The sequence below is a fragment of the Muscardinus avellanarius genome, assembly GCF_963383645.1.
Source record: "Muscardinus avellanarius genome assembly, chromosome: 7".
Taxonomy (NCBI): Eukaryota; Metazoa; Chordata; class Mammalia; order Rodentia; family Gliridae; genus Muscardinus; species Muscardinus avellanarius.
In genome coordinates this window covers 87,413,835-87,439,426 of record NC_137793.1, presented here as the reverse complement: position 1 = coordinate 87,439,426, position 25,592 = coordinate 87,413,835, and the positions used below count along the sequence as shown (strand labels likewise).

The 25,592-nt window shown below is 41.3% G+C and overlaps 1 protein-coding gene across 4 annotated transcripts in view; it reads right to left on the bottom strand.

Annotated features, from left to right (window-relative positions):
- KLHL12 (kelch like family member 12) overlaps nt 1–25,592 on the bottom strand; it is a gene marked incomplete at both ends in the record, with an annotated part of 33,082 nt that overhangs the window by 3,254 nt on the left and 4,236 nt on the right. For 2 of the 4 annotated variants that reach the window (XM_080698592.1, XM_080698593.1), the window contains 8 exons: nt 231–329; nt 1,420–1,578; nt 2,419–2,614; nt 4,418–4,524; nt 6,971–7,085; nt 10,385–10,534; nt 17,022–17,239; nt 21,243–21,396. In XM_080698592.1, coding sequence (XP_080554718.1) covers nt 231–329; nt 1,420–1,578; nt 2,419–2,614; nt 4,418–4,524; nt 6,971–7,085; nt 10,385–10,534; nt 17,022–17,239; nt 21,243–21,396 — 1,198 coding nt within the window. The remainder of the gene's footprint in view (nt 1–230; nt 330–1,419; nt 1,579–2,418; nt 2,615–4,417; nt 4,525–6,970; nt 7,086–10,384; nt 10,535–17,021; nt 17,240–21,242; nt 21,397–25,592) is intronic. The other 2 variants (XM_080698594.1, XM_080698595.1) reach the window with 2 other exon arrangements.

The window sequence follows — 25,592 nt, the reverse complement described above, 5'->3', positions numbered from 1 at the left end:
AGTGAGTCCCTGTTTCCAAATAAAATATAAAATAGGTCTGGGAGTATAGCCCGGAGGTAGAAAGCCTCTGGGTTCCACCCCCAGCACCATAAAAAAAAAAAAAAAGTCTATAGTGAAGCAGAACTGCAAGCCTGATGTACTGATATACTGTCCTGTGACTAAACTACTAATGCTTTAAAGACTAGATGGTACTGTCTACTGTCCCCTCCCTCAGATCTGACTGTTCTTACCTGAACGTTTTGTAGCCATTGGTGTAACATTAGTCCAATGTCCTGTATGGGGATCATATTTCTCAACTGAATTTAAGATGTTCAAGCCATCATATCCTCCTGGAAGAAGAGATCACATAAGAAAAAAAAAAAGGCAAATCCTCAGGCCTCTTCCCAGCACCCCCCCCCCCCTTTTTGTGGTACTGGGGATTAAACCCAGGGGTTTTCTACCTCTAAACTACACTGCCAAGGCCAGGCGTGGTGGCGCACACTTGTAATCCCAGCATTTGGGAGGCAGAGACCTGAGGATCACAGTTAGTTGACAGCCTCAGCTACTTAGCAAGGCCCTTCACAACTCAGTGAGACCCTGTTTAAAAAAATAAAAATAAAATAAACTACACCTTATTTTATTTCATATTTTGAGATAGGGTCTCACTAAGTTGTATAGGGCCTTGTAAATTGCTGAGGCTGACCTTGAACCTGTGATCTTCCTGTCTCAATCTCACAAGAATTAGGACTATAGGCATGTGCCACCACACCTGGCTAATTCTTATTTTTACTTTTGCAGTACTGGGGATTGAACCCAGCTGCGTTCTACCTTCAAGCCACACCTCAGCCCTATTTTTTATTCTTTATTTTGAAATAGGGTTTCATAAGTTGTAGAGGGACTCACTATGTAGCTAAGGCTGACCACGAAGCTGTATCCTCCTGTCTCTCAGCCTCCCAAGTACTGGAATTAAAGTGTGTGCCACCATGCTGGGCTTGACTATTTTTTTTTTGGCGGTACTGGGGATGGAACCCATGGGCACTCTACCTTCGAGCTACACCCCTAGCCCTATTTTTTATTCTTTATTTTGAAATAGGGTCTCACTGAGTTGCAAAGGGCCTCACTAAGTAGCTGAGGCTGTCTGCAAACCACAATCCTCCAATCTCAGCCTCCCAAATGCTGGGATTACAAGGGTGAACCACCACGCTGGACTTTGACTAATTCTTTTAGTTGCAGTTCTCACACAGAGTTCTAATAACCCAAAGTAAAATCTCATAGTATCCTATTTTTTGTTTACAAGAAAAAGATAATCCTAGTTAACAGAAAATATACTAAAATAGACCGAAGTTTTTGTTAAATTAACTTAATTCTGGTAAAAAAGGATTCCACCCAGAGTCTGCCAACCATTGAGTTCTCTCCAATCCCACATCCCAGACTGAATACCTAGACAGTAGATCACTCCGCTGGCCACTACTAGCCCAGCACCCTCTCGAGCTGTCTGCATATCCCCTAGCATGCTCCACTGGTCAATGTTTGGGTCATATCGCTCCATACTGGTATGACGTCGGCTTCCATCAAAACCTCCAGACACATATATCATATCTGTTCAGAATAAACAAATCACAGATGATTGTGGAATGAGAATTTCTACAAAATCTTTCAGATGTCTGGAAGAAAAAAAAATAGTATTTTAAAAAAATAGGATAAGTCAATTAAATCTCAGATACAAGTCAAGCACAACTAAAACATTAAAAAAAATGGCATAAGATGAAATCCTAGCCAGGCGTGGTTGCATACGCTTGTAATCCTAGCATTTGGGAGGCTGACAAGAGGATCATGGTTTGCAGACAGCCCCAGCTACTTAGTGAGGCCCTTTGCAACTCAGTGAGATCCTGTTTCAAAGTAAAGAATAAAATATAGAGCTAGGAAGCCAGTCGTGGTGGCACACACTTGTAATCCCAGTGCTTGGAGGCTGAGAAAGGGGGATCGCACAGGTTCGAAGCCAGCCTCAGCTACTTAGTGAGGCTCTTAGCAACTTAGTGAGACTCTGTTTCAAAAAATATATAAAATAAATAGGTCTGGAAGTATAGCCCGGAGGTAGAAAAGCCCTTAGGTTCCACCCCCAGTACAACAACAAAAAAAGAAAAAAAGAAAAAAAAGGGATAAAATCCTTAAAAACATTCAAGACTACAGGAGAGGTTGTAAAAATACAACTAGTGCCAGTTCTCACCTAGCACAACAGAACTTGAATACTAACTTTGTAGTCAGTGTTGAACATTCCACGAATACTTAAGTTTCTGGATCACTGATATTTCTGAAAGCAAAAAAGGGGATTTAACCTTACCAATTTATCCTCCATATTTTCTGCCAGACAAGTGAAGAGTTAAGAACAATGATCCAGCTACAGTAAGATGGAAAACACTGTAAACTGAGCCTACTTACCTCCCAGGGTGGTAGCTCCAGCAAGGCCTCGTCGGACATTCATAGGGGCCACAGAATACCAGACCCCATCCTCATCTGCTGTGTAGTCTAGACATTCCACTGAACTGAGGCGAGAACGGCCATCATAGCCACCAATTACATAGATCCGGTCATGAAGGGACACTGAAGCTACATAACGTCTCTTGCGAGTGATGCTCTATGATTTGAGAGAGGAGAGGTCCAGAATATTTCATTCAGGCAACTCTGAGGCCTTACCTTTTGCTATCCTTCCTGTTTTTATCTACCCTGCTGCTGCTTCTCTGTGAGTGTATGGAGCTGGGGATTGAATCTAGGGGCATTCTGACCTACACCTCCGGCCCTATTTTACTTTTTATTTTGAAACATGGTCTAAGTTGTAGAGGGCCTAAATTACTGAGGCTGGCTTTGAATCTGCAATCCTCCTGTCTCAGCCTCCCAAGTACTGGGATTACAGATGTGTGCTGCCATGCCCAGCTCCTTCCCCACTGCTTCTTTTCCTGTTGGCATAAACTCTCCGTGAGGCAGCGGTTTCTTAAGTGGCCTCCAGCTGAGTGCTTGTTGTGGTGCTGTACAAGACACACACCTTTGCATGCTTGCCTCTTTCCATGGCTTCCAAAAGATTTCCTGGCTTTCTGCTATCAGGTATCTGACTCCTTTCTTTTCTATGAAGCACTGGGGCTAAGAGACTGATATTCTTCCTTAAAATAGAAAAGTATTTCGGCCAGGCGTGGTGGCGCACGCTTGTAATCCCCGCGCTTGGGAGGCAGAGACAGGAGGATCACGCAGGTTCAAAGCCAGCCGCATGCGCTGGCTTAGGAGACCCTGTTTCCAAATAAAAATGTAAAAATAGGTCTGGGAGTGTAGACCGGACGTAGAAGGGCTTCCAGGAATCCCAGTACCACCAAAAAAAAAGAAAAGTATTTATACCTTGCTAATCAAAAAGCCAGAATTAAAAACTCTAAAAGGTAGGAAGATTGAAAAAAAAATTTCCATGTTTAGTCAGGTAGAGTGGCACATGCTAGCACATGGTAACTAATGAGATCCTGTTTCAAAAGGGCGTGGTGGCGTACGCTTGTAATCCCAACATTTGGGAGGCTGAGAACTGAGGATCGCGGTTTGCAGACAGTCTCAGCTACTTAGTGAGGCCCTCCGCAACTTAGTGAGACCCTGTTTCAAAATAAAGAATAAAAAGTAGGGCAAGCAGTGTAGCTCAGAGGTTGAATACCCCTGGGTTCCATCCCCAGACTCACACACACACATACACACCAAAAAAAAAAAAAAAAAAACACCTTACAAATTATTATTGTTCATTCAGCACTGAATAGAGACATATACTGAGTGAGAAAGATACAAACACAGATGAAATTAATTTTGAGTGCAGTTTAATACAACATGACTAAGGGCGCTTGCTGAGGGCCTAAAGAGTGTGGTGAGCTGAATTTAATTTGACACAAGGTCACTTACACAGGGTCTAAATTGCCTTGAACCTGAAATCTTCCTGTCTTAGCCTCCTAAATACTGAGATTAAATGTGTGCCACCTCACTCAGCTCGAGTCAAATCTAATTTAAAAAATCAAAAACTGTTTACTGCATCCCTAGCACAACAACAGAAAAAACAAAATGAAAAAAATAAAACCATTTATTAAGTATCTACATTATACTATTACTTTTTTGTAGTGCTAGGGATTAAACCCAGGGGCATACTACTTCCAAGCTACACCTAGCCCTATTTTTTATTCTTTATTTTGAAACAAGATCTCACTGAGTTGCAAAGGGCCTCACTAAGTAGCTGAGGCTGGCCGCAAACCAAGATCCTCCAGTCTCAGCCTCCCAAGTGCTGGAATTACAAGTGTGCACCACTACACCTGGCTACTATTTGGTTTTTTACTATTAGGGCTGGATTAGTGATTAGTTATGATCTAGAGTCAAGGACTGAGGACATTTAAACTTTCTGCCCATGAATGATTTTACCATTACTTACTGGCAAAAAGCTCCACTCCTGAGTCTTGGGGTCATATTTCTCTACCACATCGATGGGAGACTGCTGGCTTCCAAAGCCCCCAACGACCAGAAGTACTTCATTGGCTCCTAAGGATAAAGGCAGAAAAAGGTTACTTCACTATCCCTGGCTGGGCAATTACTCAGAGAAGTATAAATAAAAAGTTCTAAGATATCTTAATTTTATGTACCCAAGAAAAGCAATCAAAAATAGGACATGCATCTGTTGACAGACACCTAGGATAAAGGAAATGTGGCATATATATAATGGAGTTTTATTTAGTCATAAATAAAAGTAAAATCACATCATTTGTAGGAAAATGAATGGAATTGGAGAAGATCATGCTAAGTGAGGTAAGTCAGACTAAGAAAATCAAAGGTTGCACGTTTCTTTCTCATATGTGGAAGCTATAGAGAAAAAAGGCAAGGAAAGGGATTCCATGAAAACAGGCGAGCAGCACTGTGGAAGGGAGGAGGAGAGGGAAGGGAGGCAGGAGGGAGGAAACAGACCAAATGTCATGTGCATGTACGAATACATCACTCTGAATCGCTCTGTTATGTAGAATTATAATGCACTGATAAAGGTAGTTTTTTTGTATGTGACACTAAGGATTGAACTCAGAGGCATTCTATCTCTGAACTATCTCCACAGCCCATTTTATTTTTTTATTTGGAAACGGGGTCTCACTAGGTTGCAGAGAGCCTAAGTTGCTGCGGCTGACTTCAAACCTGAGATCCTCCTGCCTCAGCTTCCCTAGTACTGGAATTATAAGTGTGTGCCACTACACCCAGCAAATATTTCGTTTTGAAGCCAACAAAGAAAGAAAGAAAGAAAGAAAGAAAGAAAGAAAGAAAGAAAGAAAGAAAGAAAGGGAAGGAGGGAGGGAGAGCGGGAGGGAGGGAGGATGGATGTTATAAGGGTGGCCAGCCTGTGATGTATATTTTTAAATGTTTATTGGTCACTTGTATTTCTTGTTCTGTATGCCATCTGTATATCTTTTTTTGCCCATTTTCTATTCTTTTGGTGGTACTGGGGGTGGAACCCAGGGGCTTTTCTACCTCCGAGCTATAATCCCAGACCTATTTTATACTTTATTTGGAAACAGGGTCTCACTAAGTTGCTGAGAGCCTCAGTAAGTAGCTGAGGCTGGCTTCGAACCTGTACAATCCTCCTGTCTCAGCCTCCCAAGCCCTGGGATTACAAGCATGTGCCACCACACCCAACTTATATGGGTTCTTTTAATAGTAGAAATATTTTCTACTATATTGGGCCCCCTTTTCTTCCTTTATTCCTTCTAGAATGGAAAAGAATACATAAGGGGAATGGGAGAAGCAGGTGGGAGTATTCCACTTACTACATGACATTCAAAATAGTCTTTTGGCCAGGTGTGGTGGCACACGCTTGTAATCCCCGCGCTTGGGAGGCGGAGACAGGAGGATCGCGCAGGTTCGAAGCCAGCTGTGCTGGTTTAGGAGACCCTGTTTCCAAATAAAAAAAAGTATAAAAAACAGGTCTGGGAGTGTAGCCCAGAGGTAGAAGGGCTTCCAGGAACCCCAGTACCACCAAAAAAAAAAAAAAAAAAAAGTCTTTTGCCGGGCATGGTGGTGCATGCTTGTAATCCCAAAATTTAGGAGGCTGAGACAGGAGGATCGTGGTTCACGGACAGCCTCAGCTACTTAGTGAGGCCCTCCGCAACTTAGTGAGACCCGGTTTCAAAATAAAGAATAAAAAAGAGGGCAGGGGGTGTAGCTCGGAGGTTGAATGCCCCTGGGTTCCATCCCCAGACCTGGAAAAAAAAAAAAATAGTCTTTCATCGGGAGTGGTGGTGCATGCTTGTAATCCCAGCGCTTGGGAGGCTGAGACAGGAGGATCACACAGGTTCAAAGCCAGCCTCAGCTACTTAGTGAGGCTCTGAGCAACTTAGTGAGACCCTGTTTCCAAATAAAGTATAAAATAGGTCTGGGAGTATATCCTGGAGGTAGAAAAGCCCCTGGATTCCACCCCTAGTACCACAAAAAACCAAACAAAATAGTCTTTCATTCTGGCGTGGCAGTGTACACTTATAATCCCAGTACCCTAGAGGATAAGACAGGAGGATCTCAGGTTTGAGAACAGTCTCAGCAAGTAGTGAGATTCTCATCAAACTATCAAGTCCCTGTTTCAAAATATTGATAAAATGCCAGGAGTGTAGCTTGGATGTACAATGCCTCTGGGTTCAATTCCTAGTATCACAAAAAAAAAAAAAAAAAACCTGAAATAAATGGTAACACAGCACATTATACTAGACAATTTATAAAGTGCTTCTACACTTTCTTTCCAAATAGTTATGTAAAATACAAAAGGAAGATATTCTTGGTTTCTACAAATGAAAGCTTAGGTTGGCAGTGACTTGTCTGAGATGACACAATAAAAGATTAAAAGCAAGTCTGAAATGAAGTCTTTGTACTTGTATTGAATATTCTTTCCAACTACATTATGCCACCTGCAAGATGCAGTTGGGAAATATGCCCTCATTGTGCCACGAGGCCAGCTTACCTAGACGAGCCCTTGTCCTGGGTCCCTGCATCTGACTGCGAAGTTCAGGCCTCAGATGAAACTTCTTTGCTTCATCGACTAGATCCCTGCACTGTAAACTACAGCGGATGAAAGGCTGAAATACAGCAGATAGTAGCATGAGCCACACAGTCCATTTCTAATACTGTATGAGTAAAATGACATTTACTAATAATTTAATATAGAAAACCTGGTTCTAAAGGCCTGTTATTCCAGGAGGACTGTTGGTAATAACCAAGCTGTACATCTCCAAAAATGATTTTTTTTTTTTTTTTGGTACTGGGGATGGAACACGGGGGCATTCTACCTCCCAGCAACACCCCCAGCCCTATTTTTTTTTAATTCTTTTTTTTTTTTTTTTTTTTTTTTGCGGGTCTGGGGATGGAACCCAGGGGCATTTGACCTCCGGGCTACACCCCCTGCCCTATTTTTTATTCTTTATTTTGAAACCGGGTCTCACTGAGTTGCAGAGGGCCTCACTAAGTAGCTGAGGCTGTCCGCGAACCGCGATCCTCCAGGTCTCAGCCTCCCGAATGCTGGGATTACAAGCGTGCGCCACCACGCCCGGCTCTTAATTCTTTTTTTTTTGAAACAGGGTCTCACTGAGTTGTAAGGGCCTCACTAAGTATCTTTGGTTGGCTTTGAACCTGCGCAATCCTCCTGTCTCAGCTTCCCAAATGCTGAGATTACAAGCGTGCGCCACCACGCCCGACTTCCAGAAATGATTTTTAAAATGCATTTTATTTTAAAAATAGATAATACATTACATGGTTTGAAAATCAAATGATAGTGGGTTGGGTATATGTTCAAGATTGTGTCTGAATTCAATCTCTGACACCAAAGAAAGGGGGGAGAAATAAACCTAAATAACATAAAACGATATGTTGAGAAATATTCCCAATCAGATTTATTTATTCTCAGCATTTATATGCAATTACTTTTATTAGTTTTTACATCCTTCTAGAAATTATGCAAATACAAGTATATAATAATTAGTAAAAATTTAAAGAAAAACCAAAAGGCTTCTGTCATTTTCTGGGGTGACAAGGAAAAATATATCTAGTCTATTTAAATACTTTACCCTTGGTTTATAACACCATCACAATGTCCATGTCTCTTTCTTTTTTGAGGTGGGAGGTGCTAGGAATTGAACCCGGGGGTGCTCTGCCTTTGAGCTACACACCCAGCCCTATTGTTTTTTTTTTTTCTTTCTTCATTTGGAAACAGGGTCTCACTAAGTTGCGGAGGGCCTCACTAAATAGCTGAAGCTGGCCGTGAACGTGGGATCCTTCCTGTCTCAGCCTCCCAAGTACTGGGATTACAAGCGTGCGGCACCATGCCCGGCTCATACTGACTTATTACTGTATTATAGATACACAATCTGCCTAAGGTTCACACAGTAAGTTCTTGGTTTGGGATTTTAGCTCCCTGGCTCCAGAGTCTGTGTGCCTAACCACAATGTGAAGAACTGAACACAAGGGTATAGTGGTGCACGTATGTAATCTCAGGGACTCACAAGTAAGAATATTAAGTCCAAGTCCAGCCTGGGAAACTCAGACCTTCCCTGTTTCAAAATAAAAAGTAAAAAGGGCTGGGGATGTAGTTGAGTGGCAGAGCACCCTTGGATTCAATACCTAGTACTGGAAAAGAAAAATACTGAACACAAGAGATATGAGAATGAGTTGCAAGAAAGAAAATACAAATAGAAGAAAAAATGTTTGAAATGGAAGGCTAACAAGCCTGCAACTGTTCTTTTTCTTCTCTTTTTGTGGTGCTGGGGATTGAACCTCAGATGTTCTACCTTCAAGCTACTCCCCCAAACCTTTTTATTTTTGAAACAGGGTCTTGATAGATTCTAAGAGTCTAGCCACTTGCTGGGGCTATCCTTGAACCTGCAATCCTTCTGTCTCAGTCTCAAGTTCTAGGATTACAGGTGTGTGTGGGCCTTCAGCTTCCATCTCTGTCTCTTTTTTTTTCAGTACTGGGGATGGAACCCAGGACATTCTACTGCCAAGCTATGCCCCAGCTCAATTTTTTATTCTTTATTTTTTGCGGATCTGGGGATGGAACCCAGGGGCATTCAACCTCTGAGCTATACCCCTCTTCCCTATTTTTTATTCTTTGTTTTGAAACAGGGTCCCACTAAATTGTAGAGGGTCTCACTGAATTGCAAAGGGACTCACTAAGTAGCTGAGGCTGTCCATGAACCTCTTGTCTCAGCCTCCCAAATGCTGGGATTACAAATGTGCACCACCATGCCCAGCCAGCCTGTAGCTTTTCTAAGTGAACAATTGAAAAACTGTTTTTATACTTAACACCCACAAAGATTCAGGGCCGGTGAGCAGAGAAAACTCATGCACTAACCTGGGCCTTACCTATATGTTATAAATGAATGTTCTTCCAGAGTATGATCCAGGTGGTATGTATGGTAAAATTATGAAAACACATCACAAAGAACTTAAGTTGGAGAAACATTTCTTTATAAGTAAGCTTAACATTTGACCAAAGTCGATAATAATTGCATCCTGCTAGTTCTGATAGTGGTGAAAAATAGAGGCTGTTAAGCAAAGCACTTCTGCCTTTTTCTTTTTCTTTTTGCAGGTCTGGGGATGGAACCCGGGGCATTCGACTTCCAAGTTACACCCCCTGCCCTATTTTTTATTCTTTATTTTGAAACTGGGTCTCACTGAGTTGCAGAGGGCCTTGTTAAGTAGCTGAGCCGCAAACTGCGATCCTCAGGTCTCAGCCTCCCAAATGCTGGAATTACAAGTGTGCGCCACCACACTGGCTTTCTGCCTTTCTTTTAAGGGGAACTTGTAACACTTTGTGTTAAATAAAAAGCAAACCAAGTTTATACTCTGATATTGTTTAAATAAAGCCCATAGGGCATGTAAAACAAAAAAGACAACAAAATACAAAATTAATTTTGTGCTTTAATTTATTTTAAATTTTGTAGCTGGGCATGGTGGTGCATGCTTATAATCCCAGTACTTTGGAGGCTGAGACAGGAGGATCACAGGTTCATGGCCAGCCTTAGCTACTTAGTGAGGCCCTCTGCAACTTAATTAGACCCTATTTCAAAATAAAGAATAAAAAATAGGGCTGGGGGGTGTAGCTCAGAAGTAGAATGCCCCTGGGTTCCATTACCCGTAACGCTAAATAAATAAGTAAATAAGTAAGTAAGTAAATAAATAAATAAATAAAATATTGTGTTTTATGACTGGCTAGACAAGCAACAAGTTTTCTTAGAAATGTACCTGGGGAGTACTCAGCACCATTCCTAGAGAGCCAAACCAAGGAACTGTGTCTACATTAAAATGACTAAAATGAGTACACAATACTAGCTACAAAAGCTACGGTCAAGGTTTTAGACCCTGGGTGTCTTGCAGGACTTACCTCAGCATCTATTACATCTGTGATGTACCTGGGGGTCAGCAGGGGCATCCGCACATACTGTAGCAAGTCAGGCAAGGATTCTTCTCGCTCCTTCTTGGCATGCTTAACCCAATTGATGACGGCCTCAAAGACTGGCTCTTCAGAATCCACCTGTAAATGTACAATTGCACATGAATTTCTGCTTTTCCAATTAGCTTACAATCTCAAAAAGTAACTTACTTTCATGTTTACTTTCTCCTTGCTGCTCTCTGTCACCCACCACCATTATTTCCCATCTTCCAGAAATAACAAGGCTGCCAGAAAAGTCTTCTCAGACACAGGAAAAGAATTAGAGTTAAATTGGCTTAAAAAAAATATCTAAGTACCTAATAAGCCATCAGTCACGTGTTAGCCTTCCCTTCAGAATTTTTCCCATTCCTGGATTTTTGTCTAGTTATTTCTGAAACGTTAGGAGTGGAGGAAATATGCTGCTCTAATAAAACCTGGCTCTTTATTATGTGTGTGCTGGGGATTGAACTTAGGGGCATTCTACTTCCAAGCTAAACCCCAGCTCTATTTTTTATTTTTATTTTGAAACAGAATTATTATTATTATTTTTTAGGTACTGGGGATGGAACCCAGGGCCATTCTACCTCTGAGCTATACCCCCAGCCCTATTTTTTATTCCTTATTTTGAAACAGGGTCTCACTGAGTTGCAAAGGGCCTCACTACATAGCTGAGCTATCCGAGATCCTCCTGTCTCAGCCTTCCAAATGCTCAAATGCTGGAATTACAAGTGTATGCCATCACGGCTGGCTGAAACAGAATATTGCTAGGTTGATGAGAGTCTCATTAAAAAAAAAAAAAAAAAAAGGGCCAGGTGTGGTGGCACACACTTGTAATCCCCACGCTTGAGAGGCAAAGACAGGAGGATTGTGTAGGTTCGAAGCCAGCCTTGCTGGCTTAAGAGATCCTGTTTCTAAATAAAAATATAAAAAATAGGTGTCTGAAAGTATATCCCGAAGGTAGGAGAGTTTCCAGGAACCCCAGTACCACACACACACACAAAAAGTCTCCGCAAAAAAAAAAAGATAATAAAAATAAATAATATGCTACTTCCGTTTTTTAAAAATTTTATTGGTGCACTGTATTCATACATCATAATGGGATAAAAATAATACTTTTGTAGACGTACATGTACACATCGACCAGTCAGCCCCTACCTGATCCCCACCCCGTTCCCTCCCCATCCATCCTTCCCATGCTTGGCTTAGTGGTTGACATCTAGTATTATAGCAATTTATCCAATATTAACGTTGATAATCTCACATAACAGTTTCATTTGTCTGATACCATGCTTTGATGACTTAAAGATAACATTTCAATATTTCTTTTTGCTTTCTTTCTTACCAGAGAATATTTCTTTCTTTTTCTTTTTTAAGGTGAAACTATCATATATTTATTTATTTATTTTTCACAAAAAAATCTATCCTAATATGGAATATGGACTCTAGATACCCAAAACGATCTCGAAAAGAACAAAGCTAGAAGATGTATATTTTCTGATTTCAAACCATATAAAGCTACAATAATTGAAACAGTGTAGTACTGTTATAAAGGCAGATATATAAACCATTAGAGTTAAATAAAAGCCTAGAGATAAATTCTTCCATATATTGTCAAGTTATTTTTGACAAGGTTTCCACAAACATTTGGTGGAGGAAATAATTATCTTTTAACTAAATAGTGCTGAAAAATAATAATTACATGAAAAAGAATAAAATTGGACCCTTACCTAACACCACATACAAATATTAACTCAAAATAGATAAAAGACCTAAATATAAATCTTAAGACTATAAACTTTTAGAAGAAAATCTGGGTCATAAAACCTCACAACACTGAAATTGGCAGTGATTTCTTGGATATGATTTCAATGGCACAGGCAACAGAAGGGTAAACAAACTCCCTAAAAAATAAAAGCATATTGTATATCCAAAGACAATGTAAACAGAGTTAAAAGTTACTGATAGAATGGGATAAAATATTTCCAAATGCTATATCTGAAGGTATATTAGTATTCCAACTAGAAATCCTAAAAATTAGCAACAATAAAAGCAAACAATACAATTTAGAGATAGGTAAAAGACTAACATAAATGAATTTCCACAGATAACCAATCTTGTTGTCTGTTGGATGGAAAATCTTGTTTCTCTGGTTCTGGTGTGTGTAAGTTACCTATTTCTTCTTTGGAGTTAATCTCTTTGAGTATTTTCTCTAGCGCTGGTTTTGAAGACATAAATTCCTTCAGTTTCTGTTTGTCGTGGAAGCTTCTTATTTCCCCATCTAATTTGATAGAAAGTTTTGCTGGGTAGGAAATTTTTGGCTGTAAGTTATTTTCTTTCAGAGTTTGGAATATGTTACTCCAAGCCCTTCTGGCTCTCCTGACTTGGTTTGGGAAGTCTGGAGTGATTCTAATTGGTTTGCCTCTGAATGTCACTTGGCCCTTTGCTTTTGTTGCCTTTAAGATTCTCTGCTTGGCTTCCACATTGGTCATTTTGACAATTATGTGGCATGGGGATCCTCTTCTCCGATCCTGTCTAAAGGGAGTTCTATAAGTTTCCTGGACCTGTGTATCAACCTCTTGCTCTATGTTTGGAAAATTTTCTGCTATTATTTCTTTGAAGATATTACTTATCCCTTTGGTTTCACCTTCTTTTACCTCCTCTATTCCAATTATTCTTAGGTTAGCTCTCTTAAAATGGGCCCATATTTCTTCTATGTCAGATTCCTGCTGTCGGATTTTTTTTTCTAAATTAGAAACTATGCATTCATTTTTTGAATGATCTTCTTCTAAGATCAAGATTCTATTCTCCATGTGGTCTAGTCGGTTGTTTGTACTTTGAATTGAGGCCTTTACTTCATTAATTGCATCCTTTATCTCTTTTTGACTCTCTCTGAATTCTTTTCGAAACACCTCTATTATTTCTACAGTTATTTTCCTGATTTGATCTTCTAGAAATCTCTGAATTTCTGTTTTATCAGGTTCTGATGTTGTGGGGTTGTGGGCATTCATTGCTCCATTGTTATTCCTCTTTCCCATGATTTCGGAAGTTTGTGCCTTCTCTGTGTTCTTCCCTTGGGTCACTATGACTTCACTTAAGGTGCTCTGGATCTCGAGTCTGTGGAGTATCTCAGTCCCCACTACTCCTTTACTGGGTTGTATCTCAGAGTCTCAGACCCAGGGAGTCAATCGAGGCTGCTTTAGACCATGGGGGGTGCCAGGTTGGACGTTCTCCTATGGTGTGATATGTCTGCCACTGCCACTCCCCCACTGGGTCAAGTTCCTGGGAGTACAGTACTGGGATTTCTCCTCCAGGGCCCGCAATTTGACTTACTGTTGTTGAGTGCGCAGATGTAGCTGTAGTGGACTCGGTGAATTCGCTGCTGCCGCCGCCAGTGACAATATGGCGCAGCTGTCACTCCCTCAGCCACGAGGCTGGCATATTTCTTCTCTGGTTTTGAGCTCCGCTCTGAGTCCCTCAGTTCGCTGTTCGCCGCTCCTCTCTGGAGCCTGGTGGGCTGTTGAGTTCCTTGGTCTGGAGCCATCCAGTGAATTCGCCGCTGCCGCCGGCAGTAAGGCACTGCTGCCACGTTCTCGGGCGTGAGGCCGGCGTATCTCCTCTGTGACTCTGGGCTCCGTTCTGAATTCCCCTCCTCTCTGGGGCCTGGTGCTGCAAGAAAAGATGGCGCCCGCGCCGTTCCGCGCCGGCTCCAGCTGCAGCACTGTGGTCCGGTTTCTTTCTGGTGTCTCGTTTTTCCAGCCCTCTTTTTCTCTGTCCCTTGTAATTACATTTTTTTGTTTCTCTGCTGATGGTGTTTTCTGGCTATGAAAGGCGCTGATTTTGTGGTAATAGAGATTGGTTGTTAGCGGGGCTCCTAAGCCCCGCTTTCCTCCGTCGCCTTCTTCCCAGAAGTCCTTCCATTTTTGTTTTTTTTAAGATACTAGGAATAGAACCCAGGGGCATTTTACCTCCAAGCTATACCCCCAGCCCTATTTTTTATTCCACATTTTGAAACAAGGTCTCACTGAGTTGCAGAGGGCCTCGCTAAGTAGCTAAGAATGTCCGGAACCTCGATCCTCCTGTCTCAGCCTCCCAAATGCTGGAATTACAAGTGTGTGCCCCCACGCCTGGCTTACTTCCCACTGTTTTAAGCACTATTGTTTTTAATAAGAGGAAGTATTAGCAAGTGGGAGTCAGACATCTGGTTCCTATTTTTGGCTGGTATATAAAACCAAAAAAATCCATTTACTGTCTTTCCAGATAAAAAGAAAGGCCAGTCTTTAACACACACTTAAGAACTCTCAAACTTTTTTCATCTTAACTTCTGAATAGGGTTAGTTATTTGTTCTACATAGCTCCAAAATAAATGATTTCTGGAAAGGAAGGAAGGTTAGTCATTTGCTTTACTTGGTTCCAAAATAAATGATTTCTAGAACTGCTCCTGACTACAAGATACGCTCATAGCTTAGTGGCTAAGAGACCAACTCTGGAGCCAGATCACATGAATCTGAATCCTGACTGTATTTAGTAGCTGTGGTATGATGGCTAATTTCTGAGCCAGTTTCTTCTTCTGAATATGGAGGTATAAGATTAAAATGCCAAGAATAGTAAGCTGGACTTGGAGGCACATGCTTGTAATCTCAGTATTTGATTACAAGCTGATTACAGCCCAGTTACATAGTGAGGCCCTTTGCAACTCAGTGAGATCCTGTTTCAAAATAAAGAATAAAAAAATAGGGCTGGGAGTGGAGTATAGCTCAAAGATAAAATGCCCCTGGGTTCAATCCTCAGTACTGGGATTAAAAAAAAAAAAAGCTAAGAATGGTGTCACTAGAATGGAAGTTCCAGGGGACAGGGAAGCCTATTTTGTTCACAATCAGATTCCAGTACCTGGAATTATTCTGAGTACAGAGTATGTGCTCAATATCTAGTAAATAAACCAACATAAATACTGCATGAGAACTAGCTATTTTATTATATTCAGTGAACTTTACATCTGTAGTTCTCAATATATTCACTTTATTTATTGTATGTGTGTGGTATTGTGATTGAACCCCGGGGTGCTCTACCTCTGGGCTACAGCCCTATCAGCCTATTTTTTTTTTTTTTTTTTTTGAAACAGGGTCTCACTAGATTGTGAAGGGCCTCACTAAGTTGCTGAAGGGGGCTGCAAACCTGCAATCCTCCTGTCTTAGCCTTCCAACTACTGGGATTACAAGTGTGTGCCACTGTGTCTGGCTCTGTATTTTCTATTACAGGACGAATCCAGAAAAATAATCAAGCAGTTTACCAGTCTCTTGAGAGCTTGTTTGGAGGTTCTAGCAGGGGAGCGCAGCTAATCATATTCCCTCGACCAAAGACCGGTCCTCCTCTATTTGGGGAAGGTCATCCTTTTCGACCGAGGGCACAGCTTTGTGAGGGAGGGAGGGACGCACATGGAGCAGTAAGGAAGGGGACACCCACCCAGATCAGCGGAATCAACCTTGGCCATCAATGGGGTGACAGATGTTGCAGCAAGATTGCCTTCACATCCAATGTTTACCAGTTTCTAAATCTGAAAATTCTTTCGGTCCTATCTGGCACATCAGCATACCATGAGGGTGTAAATTAAGATTACAGCAAATTCTTGACTCAGTAGCATTTGTAAAAACAGCCTATTTGGGCTAATATGAAACAGTATGTCAAGTTCGAAAATAATTCCTCTTTAATTAGAAACAATGTCATGAATGTACCCTAATCAATTTGTGTGTGTATGTGTGTGTGTGGTACTAGGGATGGAACCCAGGGGCATTCTACCTCCAAGTTACACTCCCAGCCCTATATTTTTATTCTTTATTTTGAAACAAGGTCTCACTGAGTTGCAAAGGACCTCAACAAGTAGCTGAGGCTAGCCTTGAACCACGATCTTCCTGTCTCAGCCTCCCAAATTCTGGAATTACAAGTATACACCACCACGCTCAGCTTTGCTTTGCAAGTTTTCTTTGTTTTGTTTTGTTTTTGTGGGTCTGGGGATGGAACCCAGGGGCATTTGACCTCAGAGCTATACTTCCTGTCCTATTTTTTATTCTTTATTTTGAAACAGGGTCTCACTAAGTTGCGGAGGGCCTAAGTACATGAGGTTGTCCACAAACCATGATCCTCTGGTCTCAGCCTTGTGAATGCCGGGATTACAGGCGTGCACCACCACGCCTGGCTAAGTTTTTTATTTTTAATTTTTTATTGGTGCATTATATTCATACATCACATTGGGGTAAAAAACTTGTGTGTACATACATGTACACATCACTGATTTAACCCCTACCCAATTCCCACCCCATTCCCTCTCCATCTTTCCTTCCCTTGCTTGGCTTAGTGGTTGACTTCGATATGTTTAAGTGTGTTTTAGAGATTTTCCTTCTTCCCCCCTCCTTTTTCCTCCTTTAAGTTGTCCTGTTTGCTCCTCTATAGTATTTCATTTTTCATCTAGAGTTCCTCCTATGACCCATTTCTCCTTAGCTCTCACATATTAGGGAAAGTATCTGATTTCTTATTTTTTTGTGACTGGCTAAGTGTTTAATGGCCCAGTTTTGAAACTACTAAGACAAATCCATACCTGAATTTCATCACACTTGATCAGCTTTTCCACCTCTCCTTGACTTAGAAGAATGAACTCTTCATGCTGTACCACTTCAGGAAAATGCTTCTGGCTGAAAACCTCAGCTGCTTGCATCAGGTCAACACAATTGTGAGTTTCAGCAAAATCTCTGATACCCAGGCAATTAGAAGGGTCCAACTGACTTTCTAAGAACTCACAGCAGGCTTGCTTCACACCTAGGACAAACACAGGCAATTAATATACTTCAGGATATGGGGCCAGGTGTAAATTGGCCTTTTTTTTTTTTTTTTGGTGGTGGTGATATGGAATAGAACCCAACAGCACTCTACCTCTAAGCTACACTTTCAGCCCTATATTATATTTTTGTTTCAAAACAGGGTCTTGCTAGGTTGCTGGGAGTCTTGCTAGGTTGTGGAGGCTGGCCTTGAACTTGCTATTTTCCTGTAACAGCCTTCCAAGTACTAGGATTACAAGCGTGTACTACCATGCCCAACTAAGTCTTATATTCTTAAACCTCAACATATCTCTATGTTATTAGAGAAACCTTAATTCAACATCTAGCAGATTACAAATTATATGCTTAAGAAATTTAAATCTTATTTCAGTCTAATGTACTGTATCACTACCACTTCTCCCCTCCCTCCCTCCCTCCCTCCCTCCCTTCCTTCCTTCCTTCCTTCCTTCCTTCCTTCCTTCCTTCCTCTTTTCCCCTCCCTCCCTCCCTCCCTCATTGTACTGGGGGTTAAACCTAGAGAGGCATTCTATACCTCCAGGTTTACACTCCCAAGCCTTGTTATTTTTTATGTTGAAAAGGGTCTTAGCTGGGTGTGGTGGTGCACACTTGTAATCCCAGCATTCGGGAGGCAGAGACCAGAGGATAGCGGTTCGCAGACAGACTCCACTACTTAGTGAGGCCCTTTGCAACTTAGTGAGACCCTGTTTCAAAATAAAAAGAATAAAAAATAGGCAGGGGTATAGCTCGCAGGACAAATGCACCTGGGTTCCATCTCCAGACCTGAAAAAAAAAAAAAAAAAAAAAAAAAGGGTCTTGAGAAATTAGTTGATGAGGCTGGTCTGTGATCCTCCTGTCTCAGCCTCCCAAGTAAGTACTGGGATTACAGGCATGCATCACCATGCCCAGCTTGTGTCACTTTCAATAAGACCTTCATATTTGTGTGTTATATTTATGTGTTTCATTTTTCTTTCTTTCTTTTTCTTTTGCAGTTCTGGGGATGGAACCTAGGGGCATTCTACCTCTGAGATATACCCCCCAGCCCTATTTTTTATTCCTTATTTAGAAACAGGGTCTCACTGAGTTGTAAAGAGCCCAAGTGCTGGGCGTGGTGGCACAGGCTTGTAATCCCTGCGCTTGGGAGGCGGAGACAGGAGGAGCGCGCAGGTTCGAAGCCAGCCTCAGCTGGCTTAAGAGACACTGCTTCCAAATAAAAATATAAAATAGGTCTGGAAGTGTAGCCCGGAGGTAGAAGGATGGAATCCCAGTATCATAAAAAAAAAAAAAAAAAAAAAGAGCCCAAGTAGCAGAGGCTGTCCTCAAACAGATCCTCTTGTCTCAGTCTCCCAAATGCTGAGATTACAAGAGTGTGCCACCACGCCCGGCTTCTGCTTTATCTTCCAAATGAGTATAGCAAGATGAATCTAGAGAGACCCTAGGGCAAATAAATGAACACTATAACTCTTGGGAACCAAGCTATAAAACCAATTTCTAGTTTAGCATGATATACCTATATTTTATACTCTTCATCAAAATTTATAAATAGGCTCTTGTAAAGAAAAACATAGAAGATACTATAAACAATCTAATGCTTTTCCATGGCCAGCACCCCTGCCACACACACACACAAGTTGAGAGTATAAACTTAATTTCATAACTTTGCACTAATGCAAACTATCACACTATTTCAACCTTGAAATATGAAAATGAAAAATGTTATCTGGGCATGATGGTGCATGCTTGGAATCCCAGTACTTGGGAGGCAGAGAAAAGAGGTCAATAGGGTTAAGCCTCAGCAGCTTAAACAAATAAAACATTCAGAGGTAGAATGCCCTGGGTTCAATTCCCAGTACCACACATACGCACACACAGATACACAAGAAAAATGTTTCAAAAAACAGATTAGAAATTAGGACAGCATCTCTAATTCTGTGAAAACTTTATAGTTTAATTTTTATGTATTAATTTAAAATTTATTTATTTTTGCAGTACTGATGATGGAACCCAGGGGCATTCTACCTCTGAGCTACACCTCCAACCCTATTTTTTATTCTTTTATTTTGAAACAGGGTCTCAGTAAGTTATAGAGGGCCTCACTAAGTAGCTAAGGCTGTCCTTGAATCTCGATCCTCCTGTCTTAGCCTCCCAAGTATTGGGATTACAAGCATGTAACACCATGCCTGGCTTAATTAATTAATTAATTAATTAATTTTGGCCATACTGGGAATGGAAACTAGGGTCATTCTACCTCCTAGCTACACCTCAACCCTATTTTTTATTCTTTTTTTATTTCTTATTTTTACTTTTTTTTTGTGGTAGTATGGGTGGAACCCAGGGGCTTTCTACCTCTGGGCTATACTCTCAGACCTATTTTATATTTTATTTATAAACAGGGTCTCACTAAGTAGCTGAGGCTGGCTTCGAACCTATTCGATCCTCCTGTCTCAGCCTCCCAATTGCAGGGATTACAAGCGTGCGCCACTATACCCGGCTATATTCTTTATTTTGAAACAGGGTCTCACTAAGTTGCACAGGGCCTCACTAAGTAGCTGAGGCTGTCTGTGAATTGTGATCCTCGGGTCTCTGCCTCCCTCATGCTGGGATTAGGAGCGTGCGCCACCACACCCGGCTTATGTTTTATTTTAAAACAGGGTCTTCACTAAGTTGACGAGGGCCTCACTAGGTAGCTGCGGCTGGCCTCAAACCTGTGATCCTCCTGTCTCGGCCTCCCAAATACTAGGATTACAGGTGTGTGCCACCATGCCTGGCTTCAATAGGTATTTTATTTATTTTATATAATATATATTTTTTGCAGTACTAGGGATTGAACTCAGGGGTATTCTACCTCCATGCTATACATCAAGCCCTATTCTTTATTTTGAAACAGGGTCTCACTGAGTTGCAGAGGGCCTTCGTAACTGAGGCTGGCCTCAAACCTACAATCTTTCTATCTCAGCTTTTCAAGTACTGGGATTACAAGTGTGTGCTACCACTCCCAGCTAATAGGTATTTTAATAGCTCAGAAATATACACAAAGGAGCCAAGCGTGGTGGCGCAGGCTTGTAACCCCAGCATTTGGGAGGCTGAGACAGGAGGATTGCAGTTTGGGGACAGCCTCAGCTACTTAGTGAGGCCCTCTGCAATTCAGTGAGACCTTGTTTCACTGAGTTATTTCCATGTAGGCAATGAATACTATCACCTCTCCTTGACTCAGAAAATTTTTATTTTATTTTATTTATTTATTTATTTATTTTGGTGGTACTGGGGGTGGAACCCAGAGGCTTTCTATCTCCGGGCTATACTCCCAGACCCATTTATATTTTATTTTGGAAACAGGGTCTCACTAAGTTGCTGAGAGCCTCACTAAGTAGCTGAGGCTGGCTTCGAACCTGTGCGATCCTCCTGTCTCAGCCTCCCAAGCGCGGGGATTACAAGCGTGCACCACCGCGCCCATCTGACTCAGAAAATTTTTATAGTAGTGAATCATATACGTAAAAATTCAGATATTATCCACTCTCACTTTCTTAATAACAAAAGAGGTGTAAATGCCTTCTTTAAAAGAGCTAAATACTCACATTTGGAGAAGTTCCCTTATATTGTTTTTTCTTTTTACTTTCTTGGTGCATTATAGTCTCACATCATAACGAAGTTCACAGTAAGTGACATGCACGCTCACGGCATTTGGTGGGCTTGTCCTCAGCTCCCTCCCCACTTCCCCCCTTCCCCACACAGGGTATCGAGATTGACAGTGTATTCTCACATATGTACGACAACCATGGGAGGATTCCTTCACTGATCCTCCCTCTCCTCCCCTTGCACTGTTACTGACATCTGGTCTTTCATTGCTCAGAGACTCAAAAGCCATGGGCAGTCAACATAAGCGCCCATAGTCTGGTCTCTGTAAGTTTCATGGTTAAGTTTACATCAATTTTTAAACATTTCCAGGACACTTTGGCATGAACAATAACAACTTTTAATGTCTATACCTTTCAGCTGAAGTAGACAGGCTGCAGGAAGCAGTTCTTGTACATTTTCCACTGTCACATGTACCGTTTCTGTGTACACAAAGTCCAACAGGATTTCCATGGTAGAGGAAGTTAAACCCTGGATATCAACATAAGGTTTCCCTTTCTCTGAAAGCTGAAAATTCAGTGTATGAAAGAAGAGTGGTTATTATTCCATAAGATAAAGGCAGAACCTCAAATCCAAGAATTTCAAGGGATATTAATATTAAATAAACATCTTTGAAAAATTATAGTCTACTTTATTAGATTTGTATAAAGAAAACATGGTATATATTTAGATTTTCAAATGAAGTAGGCAGTTATTTGTACCCCTAGGAATATACAGAGGGGAAATATCAATTTTATAAGTGAATAATTTAAAGTCCTGATTCTATACTAAAACAAACATAGATATATTAAAGAACAGAATGCAGCCAGATGTGGTCACGCACACTTGTAATCCCAGCATTTGGGAGGCTGAGACAGGAGGATCACTGTTCACAAGCCCCAGCTACTTAGTGAGGCCCTTTCCAACTTAGTGAAACCCTGTTTCAAAATAAAGAATAAAGCCCTGCGTGGTGGCACAGGCTTGTAATCCCAGCATTTGGGAGGTTGAGACAGGAGGACTGAGGTTCGCGGACAGCCTCAGTTATTTAGTGAGGCCCTCTGCAATTCAGTGAGACCCTGTTTCAAAATAAAGAATAAAAAACAGGGCTGGGGGGTGTAGCTCAGAGGTAGAATGCCCCTGGGTTCCATCCCCAGTACTGAAAATGCAAAAGTTCCACAAATATATTATTATGGCCTTTTTTTTTTTTTGATGCTGGAGATTGAATCCAGGGGCATTCTGTCTCTGAGCTACATACCTGGCCCTATTTTATTTTTTATTTTGAAAGAGAGTCTCAGCCAGGCATGTGGCACATGCGTAGCCCCAGCCTTTGGGAGGCAGCTGGGATTACAAGTGTGCCTCGTGGATCGTGGCACAGGAGGATCCACTGGAGGATCGTGGTTCGCAGCCAGCCTCAGCTACTTAGTGAGGCCCTTTACAACTCAGAGAGACCCTGTTTCAAAATAAAGAATTAAAAACAAGGCTGGGGTCTAGCTCAAAGGTAAAATGCCCCTGGGTTCCATCCCCGGTACCACACACACACACACACACACACACACACACACACACACACACACGGGTCTCACTAAGTTGCACAGGGGCTCATTAAGTTGCTGTAGCTGGCTGTGAACCTGTGATCCTTCTGTCTCAGTCTCTCAAGTATTGGGATTGCAAGTGTGCAACACCACGCCTGGGTTTATTTATTTATTTATTTTTTTGTATTTTGAAACAAGGTCTTGCTAAATTGCTGAGGCTGGCCTTTAACCTGCAATTTTTTTGTCTCAGCCTCCCAAGTACTGCGCCACCATGCCTGGCTGGCTATAAGCATTTATTTATTTATTTATTTATTTATTTGCAGGTTTGAGGATGGAACCAAGGGGCATTCAACCTCCAAGCTACACCCCCTGCCCTATTTTTTATTCTTTATTTTGAGAAAGGGTCTCACTAAGTTGTGGAGGGCCTCACTAAATAGCTGAGGCTGGCCACGAACTGTAATCCTCCAGTCTCAGCCTCCCATGTGCCACCACACCCGGCTGGCTATAAGCTTTTAAGATAAAAGGTTGAAGCTGAGTGTGGTGGCACATGGTTGCAATCCTAGTACTTGGACAGCTAAAACAGGAGGAATGCAGGTTTGTGGCCAGTTTCAGCAATTTAGCAAGGCTTTCTGCAATTTAGTGAAACCCTCTTTCAAAATTAAAAAAAAAAAAAAAAAAAATAGGGCTGGGCTGTAGCCCAGAAGTAGAATGCCCCTGGGTTCAATCTGTAATACCAAAAAAAAAAAAAAAAAAAAAATCATATTACCCATAAAACTCTAGTATAGTTCTATTATGAACTAAATGGCTTTATCATCTTTAATTTTTTCCATTAGCCCAGATACTCAAAAAGCATTCTTTAAGACAGACATGGTGCCAGGCTTGGTGGCACATGCTTGTAATCCCACTGCTTGGGAGGCTGAGACAGGAGGATCGCACAGGTTTGAAGCCAGCCTCAGCTACTTAGTGAGGCTCTCAGCAACTTAGTGAGACCCTGTTTCCAAATAAAGTATAAAGTAGGTCTGGGTTTCACCCCCAGTACCACACACACACACACACAAAAAAAAGACAGGCATGGCAAGTGCTAGGTGCATGTATACCACTATCACTATGACTTACAGTATGATGTGAGATTATAAAAGTATATAAAAAGAAGAAAAGAAAACAGACATGTCCATAATCCCAGTACTTGAGAGGCTATGATGGGAGGACTGTAGGTTTGAGACTAGCTTCAGCAACTTAGCACACTCTCAGCAAACTAGTGAAGCCCTTTTCAAACCAAAAATAAAAAAGGGCTGGGGGTGTAGCTCAGAGGTAGAATGACCCTAAATTCAATCTCTAATACCACCAAAAATAGAAATAAACTCTTTATCAAACCCAAACCTAAATCAATCACCAACATAAAATAAATCACTGTACATTATTTTGAAAAAAAAAAAAGTATTATGTCTATTTATATTTAACACTGTACTGGTATATAAGCAATTACTATCAACACATTAAATATATTTAATACTAATGATAGTAAAATATATAAGTACATATATTCCAGAAGTTTCTCATCCAATAAATAAGCTATATTTCCAAAAATCGAATAGTTTAAATATGGAGATTATTTCATGTATGTAAAAGCTAAAAACATTTCACATTTATATTTTACCTTACAACTTGTCACCATGCTTCTCATTTACAATTATTTCATCGGATTCTTACAGCAACCAGTAGTTAGGTCTGATATTATTGCCACTTAAGAAATAAAGGATCTAAACTTGGCTTAAAAACATACAGAATTTAGCCGGGCATGGTGGCGCACGCTTGTAATCCCAGCATTCGGGAGGCTGAGACCTGGAGGATCGTGGTTTGCAGACAGCCTCAGCTACTTAGTGAGGCCCTTTGCAACTCAGTGAGACCCGGTTTCAAAATAAAGAATAAAAAATAGGCCATGGGGGTGTAGCTCAGAGGTCGAATGCCCCTGGGTTCCATCCTCAGTACCGGAAAAAAGAAAAAGAAAGAGAGACAGACAGACAGACAGACAGCGAGCCGGGCGTGGTGGCGCACGCTTGTAATCCCTGCACTTGGGAGGCTGAGACAGGAGGATCATGCAGGTTCAAAGCCAGCCTCAGCTACTTAGTGAGGCTCTCAGCAACTTAGTGAGACCCTGTTTCCAAATAAAATATAAAATAGGTCTGGGAGTATAGCCCGGAGGTAGAAAGCCTCTGGGTTCCACCCCCAGTACCACCAAAAAAAAAAAAAAAAAAAAAAAAAATTATAAAATTACACACTAATTTCTAAATGTGAAAAATTTAGTGTAGACAAATTTTGTTCAAGCTGACAAAAAACATAATATATAATTAGCAGCCAGCAATCTTTAGGCTATTTTATCCTCAGTGGCTGCTGGGTGACACTCTCTGTACCCAGTTAAATGCCAAACGCTTCTGATACTCTTGGACAGATACTGTGGACATAAGTATAGGAGAAGGATCTGTAATGTTATATTACACAAGATCATCTTAAAATTAGCCTGGATTAGCTGAAATGACCTGTCAGGTTTCGGTTTTTCCTACCAGTCATATGATTGAGCATTGGCTCACAGCATCATAAACCATACAATGGCTTTAAAATTAGATTGTAGAGCTGGGCATGGTCATGCATGCTTGTAATCCCAGTATTTGTGAGGCTGAGACAGGAGGATTGCAGGTTTGTAGCCAGCCTCAGCTACTTAGTGAGGCCCTCTGCAACTTAGTGAGAGAGACCCTGTTTCAAAATAAAGAATAAAATAGGGCTGGGGAGTGTAGCTCAGATATAGAATGTGCCTGGGTTCAACCCCTGGTTCTGAAAAAAAAAATTTTTTAAACAACAATAAATAGCTGGGCGTGGTGGCACACACTTGTAATCCCAGCATTTGGGAGGCTGAGATCTGGAAGATCGTGGTTCGCGGACAGCCTCAGCTACTTAGTGAGGCCCTCTGCAACTCAGTGAGACCCGGTTTCAAAATAAAGAATAAAAAAAAATAGGCAGAGGATGTAGCTCAGAGGTCAAATGCCCCTGAGTTCCATTCCCAGACCCGCAAAAAAACAAAACAAAACAAAACAAAACAAACAAAAAAAAAACAATAAATAGGGTGAATTCATTCGAAAACCTTCCCTCCATGCCACTCCTGAATGGAATGGGGCTGTAACTGTCTTCTGTATTTCT